The sequence below is a fragment of the Dermacentor albipictus genome, chromosome 2 (genome assembly GCF_038994185.2).
Source record: "Dermacentor albipictus isolate Rhodes 1998 colony chromosome 2, USDA_Dalb.pri_finalv2, whole genome shotgun sequence".
Lineage (NCBI taxonomy): Eukaryota > Metazoa > Arthropoda > Arachnida > Ixodida > Ixodidae > Dermacentor > Dermacentor albipictus.
Window position 1 is genome coordinate 139,906,850 of NC_091822.1, and position 18,468 is coordinate 139,925,317.

General features: G+C 47.6%; 1 protein-coding gene across 4 annotated transcripts in view; it reads left to right on the forward strand.

The window, feature by feature from the left end:
- The window catches only part of Sarm (sterile alpha and armadillo motif), a 172,204-nt gene that overhangs the window by 48,996 nt on the left and 104,740 nt on the right, over positions 1-18,468 (forward strand). The window contains exon 1 of one of the 4 annotated variants that reach the window (XM_065452432.1): positions 4,531-4,713. The exons of the other annotated variants lie outside the window; for them this stretch is intronic. Within the exon in view, the coding sequence (XP_065308504.1) occupies positions 4,651-4,713 (63 nt within the window). The 5' untranslated portion in view covers positions 4,531-4,650. Of the gene's footprint in view, positions 1-4,530; positions 4,714-18,468 lie in introns of those variants that run through there. 4 annotated transcript variants of the gene reach the window in all.

Below are 18,468 nucleotides of genomic sequence, written 5' to 3' on the forward strand. Positions count from 1 at the left end.
CTTTCCACTTGGCCGCGCAAAGGGAAAGGCAGGAGCGAACAGCTTCGAAGGAGACGCCGAACTAACAAATTTACCCGCCTTGTGAGGCGCACCGCGCAATTTAAATATTTTTTTTCTCTCTTGGGACAAACCGGGAGGCACTACCGGCAGTTGACGATACATTTACAAGTTCCAGGGACCAAGAGCTTTACCGTGGGTGGATGGATGGTATGAGCGTCTCCTTTGGAACGGGGCGGTGGGCTGCGCCACCTAGCTCTTGCTATTATACTGCTTAATGTCCTATACCTAGGTTAAAAAAAAAAGAAGAAAAGAAACCCATGATGAATTTTTATGACCAAATTTTTTGACCCACTATTGTGAACTTTGCTTTTGAACGTCTCGTTTTTTTGTCGTTTCCCTGCTTTTCTTCCACCAATCTTCCAATCGCCTCTTATTATAATCTCTATTGCGGACATGTTCACTTTTCCCTTCCTCCCTCTGAACCCAAGGGCTTCAAGGAGGCCAGTGGTGCCTAAATCGACCGCTGGGCAGATATCTTCACATTATAATAAAATATGCTCCATCGTTTCCCTAGCTTTACCGCGGCAAGCACATGTTTCTTCTTCCTTCTTATATCTCGCTTTATAGATGCGTATTCTAAGGCATCCCGATCTCGCTTCGAAAAGCAATGGGCTTCCATTTGAGTTATAATTGTTTCTTTCCTGATGTCGTTTCTTTTCTCCACTGAGCGCTCGTGACTGCCACCTGGCAGCGATTTGAGAAACAAAGCGTGCGTGCAGCCCAGGCACGTGTGATGCCACCCCCCAACGCCACTTTTCAATATTTGGCGCGAAGCCATGAAACCGGTGTCGGCGGCGAGAGGCTCGTGCAGGCCCGAGCACATGTACGCTGTACCAAGCCAGCTCACGGTCTCGGTGATCTCTCAATCGTCTCCTGCTTGAATCACTCTCGCCCCACCTGGGCAAAAAAGCCAGTCGGAGACGTCTCTCTCACCTTTACTTCTCCCACATTTCCGACCCTCTTGCGTCCTTTAGCAGCAAGCGTGTTGTTTTCTGAATGTGAAGTCTTTCTTGGCTAGTTACCCCCAAGTATGTAGAGAGTTGCTCAACACAACGTACACGGACACAAGAAAGAACAATGCGCAACTATGTACATACCTATGGCACACCAACAGGCCCGAGTAGATACCTTAGTGCAGTTACCCCCACTTTACCGTGCGGGGTATATGCGTGTTTCTAACGTCTTTCATCGGCCGATGCCGGAGATAGCGAAGTCTCAACACAAGCGTCACAGGGGCAACCCTTAGTTTGGGCGAGTTGGTTCATCTTGACATCTGTCCGTCTTTGGCGTTGCAGCAAAAAGAAGTGCCATTTCTCCCAAGGTATCTAGGAGTGTAAAATGACTGACCGTACAATCGTACGTATGAACTGTATACTTTATAGAATCTCTTCTTTATTATTATGGAGTTTTACGTGCCAAAACCACTTTCTGATTATGAGGCACGCCGTAATGGGGGACACCGGAAATATCGACCACCTGGGGTTCTTCAACATGCACCTACCTCTAAAGTTGTATTCATATAGGAGGTTGTGGCCAAGTACTGCACCAGGGTGGCCAATCCTGCCCTGGTGAGGGAGTACGCTACCGGTTCTAGTCACCGGGATCAGGCCGTACTCCAGGCCTGTTTATGCAATTTTATTAACACGCGGATTTTTTTTGAATTCGGTGGAAAATTGCGCGGCACCGGGATTCGAACCACCGTCCTCTTGCGCGCGAGGCGGATGCTCTATCTCTACGCCACCGCTGCGTTCTAAGTACACGGGCGCTTTCGCATTTCGCCCCCATCGAAATACGGCCGCCGTGGCTGGGATTCGATCCCGTGAGCTCGTGCTTAGCAGCCCAACACCATAGCCACCAAGCAACCAAGGCTGGTTACAATATTTTCTATGATTATGCGTGGATGATGCACCTCATGCACAGCGCATAAATAGGTGATTGTTTGAAATAAACGCCAGTTGGAAGTTCAGCACCCGTCCTGTCGTATATGTTGCTTTCGTTTTCGTGCTTAGCGCGTTGTTATGATAACCGGTGAGAAAACTTTGGAAGGCGATTTGACCTCTGGTTGACATCGAACACACGCACCAAGATTATTTGCCTATGGTAAATAGTCTTTAATTGTACCATCCATTCCAAGCACTAACGGTGGTAATGTCGATGCGCACAATAACTTTAGTGCACGTCATTTTAATGAGCTAATAAACTGCAAATAATGAACAAAATATGAAAAATAAGGATATAACGTTACCATCAAGTGGGTGCCAACTTTTCCTTTCATGAAGTATGCTCACCCCTGCGGATTTCCGCAGAACTTATTTGCTGATTAAACTTATTTTTATTCAAATATAAAAATGGTCATTGTGTCTGCAGCTCATGAAATATACCAAGTGCAGTTGACGATTGAGCTCATTTAGAAGATATATTTTGGATAGTTCCACTGCTCCATTGTTTATATACGAAACCTCGTGGATGTCAGGTACATATCGTTACAGTGACTGTGCCCATCGTTTTGCATCGGCGTGGGTCGCACCCTCTGCGTGTGCGGTGAAAATTCGAGTATACACTTGCGCAAATTGGTTCTCTCTCTCTCTCGCTCATTCTTTAGTTTGCTGTGTTAATATAGTTCACAACCTCCGAACGTGCTTTCTCATTTCCCTACTCGTTATCTTTCTCCCTACCCATTCATAAACTCTAACGAAACGGAAAGCTTGTGCGGGATACTCTTGGCACAAAGTAAAAAAAGGCGACGCCGACTACATGAACCTTCCACGTACCTTTTTACGAGTGCTGCGTAAAATTGATAGGTTCGTCGCGCAGTGCCGCATGTCTCTCTCCCTTTCTCCCCGGCAGTGGAGGAGAGGAGAGGCGGGGCTCTCTTGCACTTAACGAGGTGGGGGGGGGGGGGGGGAAGCAAACATCGGCACAAGAGCGAAGCACGTTGCGTGCCTCTGACACGCTTGCCGCATAACAAAAAACAATGACACAACAAAGATCTCTGACGGGACCCTTTACTGCGCGCCAAACGGGACGTTGACGTCTCTTGCCTGAGCCTTACATCAGCAGCGACTTCTTCAGTCGGCAACCGTTATCCTAGAACAGCAATCAACCACCGGCAGAGAAAGCAAAAGAAATGTTGAAGAAGATGCTGTCCTCCGACCGGAACACTTAAAAAAAAGTTGCCTACCGCTTGCGTCAAAGCGCGCGCAACGGTGACGTCTCACCTTGTGATTCCCAGACACCAGAAGCGTTTCAGTTTCGACGGGCGCCCGTTTCCGCCGGAAAGCCGCGACGCATGTCACTCGGCGGTTCACGCGGAAGTCACAACTATACACGGAGATATACGGTGGTGGTCCCACACAGCGGTTTTGAAGGGTTCTTTTTTTTCATTTTTTTTTTCAGGCGTGGGTGTGAGGACAGGAGGGACAGAATATGAGGAGAAGAATGAGAGAAGAAAAGGGGAAGGCAGGCTTGTTAAACGGAAAAGCGTCTGGTGGGCTACTCTGTAATGGCGAAAGGAAAGATGTGAGCGGAAGAATGAGAGAGAGAGAGAGAGAGAGAGAGGGGGGGGGAAGACGCGATGAATGCGCGCACAAAATAAAACAGGCGACACGTTTCTCCTGTTTTATATGTTCATTTTCTAACCCTCCTATCTTCGTAGTTGCTCTTTCATAATGACTCTTCAAGAGAAAATAAAAAGAAAGAAATAAAGAAAGATTCAGAGAAAATGAGAGGTGGAAGGTTACACGCGGAGTAGCGATCCGCTTGGCTACTCTGCAGTGACGAAACGTGAAAGGGAAAAGGAGATAATGAGAAAAGAAACGAAGATATGAAAGTTATGCGTCCGCACATACAGAACCAAGGCACCTGACAACGATTACGGCCTTCCAAACAGTTCCGATGCTCTTCAAAAAACACGCAACAGTGTTTATCCCAATCTCGCTCTATACGGACTATTGGAGTCTGCATGCAGTCGCCGTCTAAACGTGCGCGCACAGACTGAACAGTTCGCGTGCAACCAACAGCGTGCTGTTCCGCGGACCATGCCGCGCACACCGCTGGCACCGTGAGCGGTGGCGGGGAAGGAGGCAAAGGATGAATCCTCTTCGCGGTGCCAAGTGGCTTCAGCATGTGGGCCAAGATGAGACGGCGCGCGAGCCAGCGCGAGCGCCCTGTCCGTGTGCATTGCGCGTACCTCCCTTTTTTTTTTTCTTCTTCTCTCTTTCTTACTGCTGCTGCTCCCACCGTAGGCGTGTCGCACGGAAGGGGCAAGCGCTGAGGCGGGTATAGCTAGAAAGTTTCGCAAAATCAAAGCCATGGGCGCGGGCCTCCTTGGTGGAGGAGAGTTGGGGGCAGAGGGAGAGAGAGAGACCGCTGGTGCAGACAGCGGCAGCCGACGAGGTCCGCTATTTCGGTGCCCCGAGCGGTTCGAGCCTCCTGGGTCGAGTCTCGGCACTATACTACTGCGTGCTCCTCGAAGCGAAACCGAACGCGCCGAGCCAACGAGCGACGTCGAAGGCGGTGGTGGTTGTGGTACCCGTGTTCTCCTGCATCGGCGTTCGCGGGCAACGACACGGCAGCAACGGTGGCGGGACCATGTCTTCTTTTCTGGACGTGCTCAAGGGACGCCTGGCCACCAAGCATAAGCAGGGCGGCAAGGCGAGTCTAACGATTTCGTTCGTTTGCAGCGTGTGTTGTTGTTTGTGGCGGCGCCGCCTGTGTTTCAAGAAGAAAAAGATTACCTCGCCGAAACGTAGTTCATATATCGCCCCCAAACTGCTCATGTCAGATCCCCTCGCAACAACGGAAAATAGATCTGGGCCGTGGAAAATAGTTCGGCCGGCGGTGGAACTTAAGGAACGGCGCTGTGTCAAGCGATCTACGAGATCGTGTTTGCCTTCTCTTTCTCTGCCTTTGTATCTGTCTCGCCTTCTCGATGTATACTACAACCTTGCCGTCTGGGACAAGTGACAGCGACGGCGTCACTACGCGAACTCCGCCGCGCTGGGGCAACGTTGTGCACACCTGTCGTTCGGGGCTGGGAATTTCCACGGCCGTTAAGTTTAGCGCCCGTCAGTCCCTGGCTCAGACACGTGGGGCGCCCTTCAACCTTGTTATTCATTGGTCTTGAAGGATCGTTTGCGCTTGTGTGCTGTAGCGGCGTGGCGAAGTACTGCGCAACGGCAGATGCACGTGCTTTGTTTCGCGTGCGCGCATGTCAACGTCCGCGCGTGCGTGCGGTTGTGACGCTTGTCGTCGCATTGGTCCGACCTTAGGCCTTGCAACTGCATAATTAAGGGCTCCGGGCTTATTACGTTGCCTCCTCGTGTCCTCGTCCGACGAAACTCTTGCGATACTCTCTGGTGTATCACCTGGTCGGGCCGTCGAATGCGAGTGCGTAGGATGGCCGTACAAAACGTGTCGCATACTCAAAACAAACCGGTCACACGTGTTCAGTTTTCGTGAAGTATCTGCTGTTGCTAAGGCTTATACAAGTTATTTGAAAGCGCTCACACCCTGTTGCAGTTAAATTTTTGGTCAGGGCCTCTATAGTACATACCCATAGTACATTTCCCCATTGAGAGTGGCCTTCTGTTCGGAGCTTTCTACTTTTTATTTTTAATCAAACGTCAGGACTTGCTGTGTAATGTCTGCATGTTGCTGTACAAATTGCTTGTTTAAAGTTTATCTGAAATATGCGTTAGTGCATTCCAACTTTCGCTTACGTTTTAGTTTATTAGTTTTCTTGCTAGTTTTTACCACTTTTCTTTTTTAACCGGCCTATGTTTGCTATATACGTGTGAAGAGTTAGGAAGTAGCACATGGGAACAATGCTTGGCTAAGCGAAAAGGAGTAGTCAGCACCAATCATGCTGCGAACGCTTTCTACATATACATTTTGTAACGAAATATATATACGCTTAGACTTGTTCACTCCAGTCTCTTTGTGTGGTCTGTTCGCTACTTAAAGAAAGAAAGAAAGGAAGAAAGAAAGAAAGAAGGAAAGAAGGAAAGAAAGAAAGAAAGAAAGAAAGAGAGAAAGAAAGAAAGAAAGAAAGAAAGACAGACAGACAGACAGACAGACAGACAGACAGACAGACAGACAGACAGACAGACGGACGGACGGACGGACGGACGGACGGACGGACGGACGGACGGACGGACGGACAGACAGACAGACAGACAGACAGACAGACAGACAGACAGACAGACAGACAGACAGACAGACAGACAGACAGACAGATAGATAGATAGATAGATAGATAGATAGATAGATAGATAGATAGATAGATAGATAGATAGATAGATAGATAGATAGATAGACAGACAGACAGACAGACAGACAGACAGACAGACAGACAGACAGACAGATAGACAGATAGATAGATAGATAGATAGACAGACAGACAGACAGACAGACAGACAGACAGACAGACAGACAGACAGACAGACAGACAGATAGATAGATAGATAGATAGATAGATAGATAGATAGATGGATGGATGGATGGATGGATGGATGGATGGATGGATGGATGGATGGATGGATGGATGGATGGATGGATAGATAGATAGATAGATAGATAGATAGATAGATAGATAGATAGATAGATAGATAGATAGATGGATGGATGGATGGATGGATGGATGGATGGATGGATGGATGGATGGATGGATGGATGGATGGATGGATGGATGGATGGATGGATGGATAGATAGATAGATAGATAGATAGATAGATAGATAGATAGATAGATAGATAGATAGATAGATAGATAGATAGATAGATAGATAGATAGATAGATAGATAGATAGATAGATAGATAGATAGATAGATAGATAGATAGATAGATAGATAGATAGATAGATAGATAGATAGATAGATAGATAGATAGATAGATAGATAGATAGATAGATAGATAGATAGATAGATAGATAGATAGATAGATAGATAGATAGATAGATAGATAGATAGATAGATAGATAGATAGATAGATAGATAGAAGAAGAAACGGCAACGAGCATTGCACGGGTAAAACTTCACGGACAATGGCAAAGGCGGTGTTGTTCTATTCGTTTTCATAAACAGAGAGAAAGAGCACAAAATAGACAGAGGAAAGTGTTTGTTGAAGACCGCTTCGCTTGCGTCCGCACGAATTCCCTTGTGTTATGTTCTGCAAGAGGCATGTGGTTTGGCCCGCTAAAAAAGACGACGGCGTGCCCACTGGGGGAGCACGCCGGAAAGAAGCATAAAAACGGAAACAAATACCGTTGTTTTCAGGTGTGGCGTGCACGAAGAGGCGTTCATCTTTCGTGTCTCGTTCCGAAACTATGTTCACGCGATCGTAAACCTTGCCTATACTGTTGTCGGGAGCGCAAAGATAAGAAGGCCGGAGCTCCATCCTATTTACACAACAAAGCCTGAATCCTTGTTTAGTATTTAGATTGTGGCAGACTCAAAAATATTTCTTAGCGTGCCACTTTTCTTTTACTTTTCATTATGTCCGTTGCTGCTCATTAACTGATGAGATCCTGGCAGAATATGCTATCGAAGATCCACCTATGTCTCAAACGTCATAAAATCAAATCCACCGACTAAGAAATGTAAAGATGGAAGAAGAAAGAAAGGCAGAAAGGAAACAATATTGGAGGGATAACATACAAAATTCCTAGAAAATCTGGTGCGAAATTCGCTAGAATTTCTGTTGGGTCGGCTGCCAGGATTGGTTAGTGTTTAAGCACGGCTTTGTTTTTTTACTTGTCACACACGCGCAGCCACGGCCCCCCACTCTATCTCCGTTCCCTCTCAACTCCCTTCTCCCACACACACAGTGATTCTTTCAGTGAGGAAACGTACGTAGTTACTTTAAATATACCATGTCCGCCTGCAAAGTTACGGTGTTGCCTTGGAGTTGTCTTTTTGGATAGCCTGCCGGTGCACAAAAGTTGAGCACTTTCCTTCGCGCGTTGACGTTGAAACAGCTAGTGCTATGAACATCAAGAAAATCAACGTATATCATAGTAACGTGACTCGTAGCACGGAACTTTTCGCATATACTTTAGACCACGAGCATTCTGTGGCTGCAAATGTCCTCGTGCAGGTCGCCACTTTTCTGCCTCTTGAATGGCTTGTTCGTGGTCTCAGCAAACGTGAGGGAGGATAACGAGAGCAGTCAATGGACGATGATGCGCGTATATACCTCGGTGCCTGAGGCGTCCGTTTCACCAGACACAGGCACCACCTTTTTATATCACCCACTTAAGTGCGCTCCCTGTAGCGACACATACAGGGTGTCCCAGCTAACTTTAGCCAGAGTAGCACGTATTGAGCAAAAGAAAGTTGTATCGGGGTTTTTCGTGTCGCTCAACAATTTTCTCATTGATACTTTTCATCTAATTGTAATATTATAGAAGTTGATTAACTAATTAAGGCTAGTTGTCTAATTAGGCGGAATGGAAAAGATACTTTTGGTATCTACAAGTGACGGCAAACAACATTACTTTTATTCTGTCCAGCTACGTGGCATTGGCATATTTTTAAGCTCTGGCAAAAGTTATACCCTCTATGTCAGTAAGCCCGATGCAACAAGATATCTGTATTTCACACATGATTAACGGCATGGTTATGTTGCGGCGTTATAATGGACGCTGAGACGCTTGACAATGACACGCCAAAAACATGTCGGAAATATATGTTGCGTGCGACCGGCCGCCTTAGACTGAAACCTGTGTATCGGACTTTGTTTAACCGTAGATTCACGCACCTGACGTTGTTGCATCAGAGAGTTATGCAGCTTTCACCAGGCCGAGAGTCTAACGAAATCTCGTCCGGTAAAGAAAAAAGCATGGTAAAATGGTACGGACGCGGATTAAGTTCAAGAGTCATGTTTAAAATCGTGTTTTGACCCTAATTCTGGAGCCTTATTTATAAAGTGTTTTAGCAACCAGTACTTTACGTGTGAATGGACAAGTCAAAGCTTCTGATTGATTGATTGATTGATTGATTGATTGATTGATTGATTGATTGATTGATTGATTGATTGATTGATTGATTGATTGATTGATTGATTGATGTTGAAATTCTTTGGTACTATGGCCGCCGGCTTTTCTATAACATTTAATTGCTGACTAGATAAGCGGAAATTACATGAGGAAATAAGCAAGTAAAGGCACACACGCAGGAAAAACGGCGAGCGCTTACCGTCGGCGCATTGCCATACTCTCGTAATAAGTGCGCTTCCACGCAAAGCGCGAACGACAAGCCACGGCGATGCACTTGCCTGTGATTAACAACGCCGCTATTATCGTATATACGTATTAAAAAGTTAAAGCTGCATTTCCATACAATGTGGACTGCAGCCGTGAATTAGGGAGGGTAATGTTCTAGGATCCATCATTTATGTCGCAAGGAAGCATGTGGTAGCTTTTAACTGTGCTTCCGAGAGACGCTCCTGTAAGATTGGTCCTTCTCCGTAATCAGCTCCAGCTGTTCCTGGACAGAGTCAATGTCACCGTTATTTCAGCGAATTTGGACGCCACTACCGCTAAACTTATCTTGCATTAAAGGAAACTTCGCGATTCACTGGTGGCCTTTGTCGGCTGGCCGCGTCATGGATGGATGGGTGCAAAACTTTAATAAGGTCCTGAGGTACGCGACTCAGCGCGCTGCGGGTCGCTCCCACGTTGGGACAGTCAGGCCTTGCCCGACCGCCGCATCGTGGGCCCTCTGGACAGCCCATAGTTGCGGCCCGGCATCAGGGCTCTTGATAGCGGAGAGCCACTTGTCTTCATTGATTTCTTCTGTGCCTCGTAACGAGGGGCAATGCCAGAGCATATGATCTAGGCTAGCGATGTCATTGCAGTGCCTGCAAGAACTAGTGGAATAGGTGTCTGGATAAATTGTGTGGAACAAAGCCGGGCTGGGATATGAGCCTGTTTGCAGTAATCTGAGGGTCAATGCCTGCGCTCTATTTAACTGCTTGTGTGGAAGGGGAAAGTCTCTCCTGCCGAGATAAAAATGCTGCGCAATTTCGTTATATGTGGTCGGTTGATCTCTGTTCTCCACCGCTGCGGGCTGGCGTTGGAGTTCTCCACGATCGCGGAAAGCGAGACCTCGCGCCTTGGTGGGCCAGCTCGTTGAGGTTTGTGGGGCCTCCCATGATGGATCCCATGTGAGCGGGGAACCACGTGAGAGTGTGGGTGGCGATGCTTTTGCCGTCGAGGATGCGACAGGCTTCCTTACACAAGGCGCCAACACTGAAGGCGCGGATGGCTGCACTGGAGTCGCTGAAGATATTGGCATGTCCGTCGTCCAGGAGGGCCAAGGCAATGGCCACTTGCTCGGCCGCACGCGACGACGTTCTTCGTACCACGTGCGTACGTGCTGGCCGCATCATCCAGAAGTGTTTACAAAGAGAGCACAGAACTTACGCAAGACCAAATCCTTGGCATCACGGAGATTACTGATAAGACCAATTGTGTTCAGTAACCTTCAATGACACGGTTTAACCGGCCGTTCCGCGCCAATTTCTTTCCTTTCTTTCTTTTTCCGCATTTTCTCAATGGGTAAGGTGTCGAGTGCAAACCACTTATCTAAAGTACACATAACTTGTTCCGAAAACGATAGCGGTACGATAGCACCACTTATTTGGAAGGCACCTTGGAACCCTTGTAGCGGTCGTGTCCTGCTGGCCAAGGAGAGCCAACTAACAAGGACGAAAGCATTGGGAGCGCTAGCAAACCTCGCGTTGCCCTTGACAACGACGCCTGATGGAGCACGTGAACGGAGCGCTTTCGGAGTGCCATCGAGTTTCTAGGAATTTTTATCGGTATGAAATTCGTCTCTCGCAAGCTGATCGACAAGGAAAACCGTCTTCCGAGCAGCGAGAAAGCCGCCTCACGTGTGCTGTATCTGCATTTTCACCTTGCCCGAGCGTATTGTCTATGTGGCGCGCACTCGAATGCCTTGCAGATATGTTTTCCATTTTGCTAACGTTGTCTTTCGAGGTGTGGTCTGATTGATCGATCGATTGATTGATTGATTGATTGATTGATTGATTGATTGATTGATTGATTTGTTGATTGATTGATTGATTGATTGATTGATTGATTGATTGATTGATTGATTGATTGCCATTATTTAATTTTCTACGAGGTGCTTCCTTTAACTTGAACCAAACTCCAACGATATGATAGTACACCTTAGACAAACCAGATCGGCACCTATTTTTTGTAGTCATGAGTTACGCAGGAATTTTTGTTTTAAGTGTGATTAATTTCCTAGTTAGTTACGCTTGATTCCAATAAATCTTGAACACTCGTATTAAATATTCGTTTTAGGGCTCCAGTCATATTTGAAAAGTTGTAGAGTGTGCTCAGAACCGCGGGGGGCCATGAAGTTGCTTTTGTAACGTTATTCTTTACGCGATTCATTTCTCAGGCTCTGAATAAAGCCTGTGAAATAATAATAATAATAATAATAATAATAATAATAATAATAATAATAATAATAATAATAATAATTGGAAGAAGAAGAAGAAGAAGAAGTAGAAGAAGATAGCTCTACGCGAAAAGCTCCATTAACAATAATCACAGACTGATATGAAGCTTGCAGAGATTATCTAAGGGGCAAAATTGGAGCACAGGGTCTCCGAATGCCCGTCGGGACTGGATGGCACCCCATGGTTGAATACGTACAAACTGTGACCGGGGCACCGGGGCACGAAGGCGTCACCGGGAACCTGCATGCGGACGAGGCGACTCGAGGCTTTACAAATCACCGAGCCACCACGGACTCTGCAATAGAGGCCCCACACCCCTAGACCCTTGCTGCGCAATTATTCTAAAATATTACAGAGAAAATAGAAAAAATCTATCCACCCCCGCACGGTAAACTCAGCGCTGCGGATGTAACCGTGTTGAGAAGATTACAGACGAACACCTACATAAATCTGCACAGCCTCCACCTGATCTACCCCGGGGCATGTAGAGATATGTGCCCGTGGTGTGGAGCAACACCGACACTCTTTCGCATCACGTGGGAGTGTGCAGGATATAGTGAAGGAACACACAACAAACGGCGCATGGAACGAATGGTATAGGCGCGGCTGTCTAGCCCTTCCCTGGAAAATCAGCTACGATTGATCCAAAGAACTGAGCGGATGGCCGGTACCAGTGGGGCCTTGGAATGGGGGCAGCACCCTTCGGGACAAACTCCGTTTTTCTCCCCCCCCCCCCCCGCCTCTACCCCCTCTGGGGAACTGGTGGAGCCCGACCGGTTTCTGTCTATAATAAAGTTTTCTACGCCGCTACTGCTACTACGTAACTGCGCCCTTACCCGTCTGGATGACAGCGCTTTCAGTCTTGTTTCGGAGCAACGACACTTGTCAGAATGACCCTACCATCACAGTCACGCAGTGTTCTTTTATTTAGTTAGTTAGTTAGTTAGTTAGTTAGTTAGTTAGTTAGTTAGTTAGTTAGTTAGTTAGTTAGTTAGTTAGTTAGTTAGTTAGTTAGTTAGTTAGTTAGTTAGTTAGTTAGTTAGTTAGTTATTTTGCGCTGTTAGGGTAGTGTTAGGGTCAAAGCACTACCTGGACTGCATCGGAGGTGCATTTGAATAGAATTCCCCCTGCTGTCCAAAAGATCGAGGTTTGCCGACAAAGGCTTCTTTTTTTTTCAGATTGCTCAACCTACTGCGTCCTCTTTATTTTGTTTTGTCGTTGGACAGTCGTATAACCCAATAATGCCATTAGAACATGCACATGGTAGTATTCTGTAAAACAGCAACTTATCATCTTTCTCCTTTAACACAAAAGTGATTTGAGGAACGGGTGGAAAAAGGGACGAAGGAGAGAGCTCCTTTTTGTCATTTGCTTTTTAATATCGTGAGGTTGTTTTGTCTTCACTTATTCTCAAAGTTCTGTGTGTCCACCTGGGTCCTCCCTTATAGAAAAAAAAGAAAAGCGGGTGTATTCACGCGCGTTAGAGTTATCAGGGGTGCGCTATACCCCCGTCACAACCAGAGGTAACATTTGGCTCTTGTTTGGGAGGCTTTCGTGCGGCAGCTGAACTCGTCCTGATACACGTAGGAAGTTTGAAAATTGAACGAATTCTGGGGGTTTTACGTGCCGAAACCGCGATTTGATTGCGAGGCGCGCCGTAGTGTGGGACTTCGGATTCGTTTTGACCACCAGGATATCTTTAACGTGTCCCCATGCAATGGACGGAGGACATGTGTTTTTTCGCATTTCGCCTCCATCGAAATGCGGCCGCCGCGGCCAGGATTTCACCCCGCAACCTCGTGCTTAGCAGTGCAACACCGTAGCCGCTAAGCCACCGCGGCAGGTATGCTGCAAGTTAATGAACGCTTTATTTGCTTGTCATATTTTTCTTCATATGCGAGTGTTCCATGACTGCCGATATTTTGGGGGAAGAAAGTAATAATGGCATAGACCTGAGGAAACGCCAAGCTTCATTTGCAGTGTATAGCCTATAAGTGAGGGGGGGGGGGGGGTGGAGCTGTTTTTATCATAGCGTCGTAAAAAGAGAAGCCTTTTTCTGATGTAATAGTAGCCATAGCAACAACAACAACGTTAAGTGACCTTCAATGGCGCACTGAACCAGTCTCCTATATACGCGGAAAGCTGTTACCGCATCCTACGGGTATCGCGCTTTGTATGCTACTGACCGAGTTGCTCAACGCTTTTGCTGTTTAATGCGTCCCACGCTTCGTCTCCAGCGGCTTTAATAATCGTAGCAGTCCCTGAGGCAGCGAGCTGGTACGCAAAACATAGGTCCTGATACGACACAACTTAAGCGTCGGCGCGGTCACGTTGCCCGCATGATAGTTGCACAGCCTTCCAAATCACATCCACTCGCTTTAATGGGGGTTCGTTGTTGTGATGACAGCTTATTTCTCGGAACGGATAGCGAAAAAACACTTCCATTCACCGGATGGGAGGGGCCTGTGGCACCAGACGGGCGCCTTAAGTTAGCTTCAGACAAGTGGATAGGACCGCCTGAGCGTCTTCTCGGTAGACTTCCGGCTCTCGTTGTAGGAACGTGAGTCACAGTGTATAAAGAACGAACTCCCGTGAGCCGCGATAAACGTCCTTGCGCGGTGGCGCCGCGGGGCGAAACGGAAGCGGCTCGTTTAACGTTTAGCCAGAATCGAGTCTGCATGTTCTCATATGACTGGGCGCGAGCTGTCTTACCAATTTACTTGCCGTTATTTGGATGTTCGGCGCGTGAGGAAGTGCGCGTTGTCCTATGTGCGCTGAGCGTAAGAAAAACAGAGAAAGCGAAAGACAGGCAGGTGTACCAGAAATGGGGTTCGATTTCCTGCCCGGGAAGGCAAGATGATCGAAAATAAGGCGAGATGCAAAATATACGCTTGCACCTGAAGAGGATAAATAGCAGATGATTCCAAGTTTAACGTTTGGGCGGATTCCTCGGTCCTCTTAAAATAAAAGTACGTAACAAAAGGTTCGCTTCGCCTTTTAGGTCTCGGCTGGGTTTGTGCTTATTGCGAATCATGTATGTGGAGCGCTTTCTTTTTTTTTTTTCGAGGAGAGCTGCCTTATGTCTCGGAAAAAATAAAGTTAGAAAAACAACTTATAAATATGACTGCAGCCCTGCATCATGCAGCAAGTCCAGCAATTCCTTCGTCACGGACATAACATGTTCTGTTCTCATTTGAAACTTCCAACGAAGACAGAAGCGTGATTTTGACAGCATTAAGTAGTGACATCATAGGTTGCTGGTTATCGATGGCTTAATGGCTTAATGAAGAAAATGTTATAACATAACGTGATGCAACGTGATGATAATGTGAAATTGATGCACTACAAAAAAAAAAACTGGGTTTGTATTCTCAAAAACATTCTTACGCTAAAACTGTTCTTAAAGGTGTCAGCCAATGGTTATTATGGACATAGTATTACCGAATGCGGCCAGCCAATAGTGAATAGTAAGTTACGAACAAAAAAACTTTGTCAGTTCGGTCACAGTTCGTCAAAAAATGTGCACGTACAGGCGTTCGAGTAAAGAGGGTTAAAACACTCAACGATGAAACAGCTATATCCGCAGATTTGGCAATGGAAATTGGGTGACTGAAAACACCGCCGAACACCAGACATTTCGTATCATAAAGCTAAGTACAGTGAAGGCAGAGATATCTGAAAATCCTCGCATAGTTTTTTTTTTTCGCCGAAAGTACGGGCAAGGGGTCCGTTAATGTGAAACGTCTTAGAGAAACATGATTTCGCAAATGAAGGAAACGAACGCACCCATACGTGTTTACAACAGAAATCGTGTATGATTCAGTTAATCGTCCTTGTGCGCTCGAGTAGTGCAGTTGGGCAGATAGAGTGAGCGAAAAAAAGAAGGTAAAGTTGAACACGGCTGCCAAAGCACATTAGGTCTACCCGCATCAGTTTTCCTTATTTCTGAACCTCAGCCTTCTGTTTCTTAATCGGGCCCTACAGAGCGCATTAAAGCTCAGTACACGCAGCCACTGCTCCTCCGAGAAGAGCGGCTGCGTCACGCCAATCACGGAGTCCACGAATATCGCGCAGAAGAGCCGACACCGTTGGCGCCCGACGGATGGACGCTCCTGGCGAGACGATGGGTCAGAGTGGCGCGGCGCCGCCGGTGAGCCATCACCGGCGGCGGCGTTGAGTTTTGTTTATTTGTTTGGCGCCAGTGTTATTGTTTGTCTCGGCTGGCGTTCGTGACGTCAAAGGAGGGGGCTTCCCTGAACACCTCCTCCTCCCCCATGACCTGCAGCACACTCTCTCTGTCTCGTCCTCTGACGCTGATTCACCGGCACCTCGCCGAAACCGAGGCGAGCGGGCGCCAAGTGTTCTGAATGGGCCATCAGTCCGGGCTCCATGGAGCGACGAAACGCGCGGTCGTAACATTTCTCAGACGCGTCTTTCCGAGAACGGGGCCTGCTTTTTGGTCGGTCGAACTGTCTTCTTTTTTTCGAGAGGGATCAGAGCGGGCGAAACATCAGGCGACAACGTCGGAGGCGCCCTTCGTGTTGAAAACTGGTGTGACAGGAGTCAACCGGAGTACGTCTGAAGCTGTCGGTTCCCATAGCACCTTTATTGAAGCCATGTCCTGCACTGGCCCTTGTGAGGAAGAACGGTGTACGCAGCGCTATGCTCGCAGCCTCGGCCGCAGTCGCATCTGATCTTTTGTTTTGCTTTTTCACGTTGAGCACATTCACGTCGTTATTCGCCGTGTGTGTGTGTGTGTGTGTGTGTGTGTGTGTGTGTGTGTGTGTGTGTGTGTGTGTGTGTGTGTGTGTGTGTGTGTGTGTGTGTGTGTGTGTGTGTGTGTGTGTGTGTGTGTGTGTGTGTGTGTGTGTGTGTGTGTGTGTGTGTGTGTGTGTGTGTGTGTGTGTGTGTGTGTGTGTGTGTGTGTGTGTGTGTGTGTGTGTGTGTGTGTGTGTGTGTGTGTGTGTGTGTGTGTGTGTGTGTGTGTGTGTGTGTGTGTGTGTGTGTGTGTGTGTGTGTGTGTGTGTGTGTGTGTGTGTGTGTGTGTGTGTGTGTGTGTGTGTGTGTGTGTGTGTGTGTGTGTGTGTGTGTGTGTGTGTGTGTGTGTGTGTGTGTGTGTGTGTGTGTGTGTGTGTGTGTGTGTGTGTGTGTGTGTGTGTGTGTGTGTGTGTGTGTGTGTGTGTGTGTGTGTGTGTGTGTGTGTGTGTGTGTGTGTGTGTGTGTGTGTGTGTGTGTGTGTGTGTGTGTGTGTGTGTGTGTGTGTGTGTGTGTGTGTGTGTGTGTGTGTGTGTGTGTGTGTGTGTGTGTGTGTGTGTGTGTGTGTGTGTGTGTGTGTGTGTGTGTGTGTGTGTGTGTGTGTGTGTGTGTGTGTGTGTGTGTGTGTGTGTGTGTGTGTGTGTGTGTGTGTGTGTGTGTGTGTGTGTGTGTGTGTGTGTGTGTGTGTGTGTGTGTGTGTGTGTGTGTGTGTGTGTGTGTGTGTGTGTGTGTGTGTGCGCGCGCGCGCGCGCGCGCGCGCGCGTGTTTTGCACACACAAGTTGCAACTGGTATCGCCTTTCATGTTTCAAGGCCGTTTGCAAGACTCGCTAAAGCTTCCCGTCGATCCTGGCACCTTTCGCACTCCCCGGAATCCCACTGCTGACGAGAAAAGGATGAAACGACGGCTTCGTGCGCTAACGACGCAATTCTGGCACGCCCGGCCGTGACACGCTTTGTTCTCGAGCCCCCAAAGCTCGCGTGGCTCGTTTCACGACGGTTGCTCCAAGGGCGTGAAAGAACCTCGAGACGCCTGTCGCGGCGTCGTAGCCGCGGTTTAACCAAGTATATGTGCTCTTATCGTGGCTCCCTCGTGGACCTTTATTTTGAGCAGCGCACACGCCAGGACGCGTTGTCTTGTGCTGTCGCGAAGACTTCTTTCCAGCGCCGTCGGGGCATCACGTTGCTCCGGACAGTTGTGGAGCTCCAGCCCGCGTCTTTCCTTCTGTAATGGTGACGGAAGCAAAGATAGAAGACCTCGTAATCGTTGACGCTGACGGATTTCTTAAGTCCTTAAGACCTCGAGGAGCACAACGCACGAGACTGACGTAGTGGCCGCGTCGCGGTAAAAGCTTGTCCTCCCTGCGTGGAGGGAGCCTAACCGACTCTGCAGGCATTTTCAATAAAGTTGTTCTCTCTCTCTCTCTTACAAAGCAGTGAGTTTTCGGCTGTAAATAAAGCAAGGAAATGAACCACTGCCAAGAAAACGTTACGAGTAACTCGTGGAGGGAATGCAAACATATTGCGCAGGCTTCCGCAAATTGCGAAATTTGATCGGGAGTGAAATTTATTTTTATTGGTTTTTGTTTTTTTCTGATCACATGGCATCGCACATAGCATCACACGCAGATCATATGAAGACTACAGATGAAAGTTTAGTCCCACGGTTGAGAATAATTCTAGTGCAGCTTTGTGATGCCTCGTTTCGAGTTGAAGAACGACCTTCCGGAAATCATTGAATGCTCTCCCTTACAGATTACTTGTCGAAACGCTTCAGCTGAATGCCCGCAAAGACTATTGCTTATTTGACTAGCCTTCTGCGCGCGCAAAATTAGTGGTTTAGGTCGCTCGGGGCAACGGCAGTGGGGCGTAAATGCTGAGGAATAAAGCGTACCTTCAGAAGGTGCTGAGTCGCACGCCCTTCGACATATCGAACGTAAGAACAGGTGATGTTCGTACCGCTTACGTGTTTACGTTTGCGTAAAGGTAAGTGCTTTATATGTCCAGTTCTGACAACGATTCGGAATATCCACGCTCGGCATAAACCTCCCTTTTTCCCGTGAGAAAATATCGAGGCGCTATTAACTGTGTCTGTTTATCAGAACATATGTCCAGCAACTGACGGTTGAGGGCGTTTACTTTTTTTTATGTGAGGTAATTTT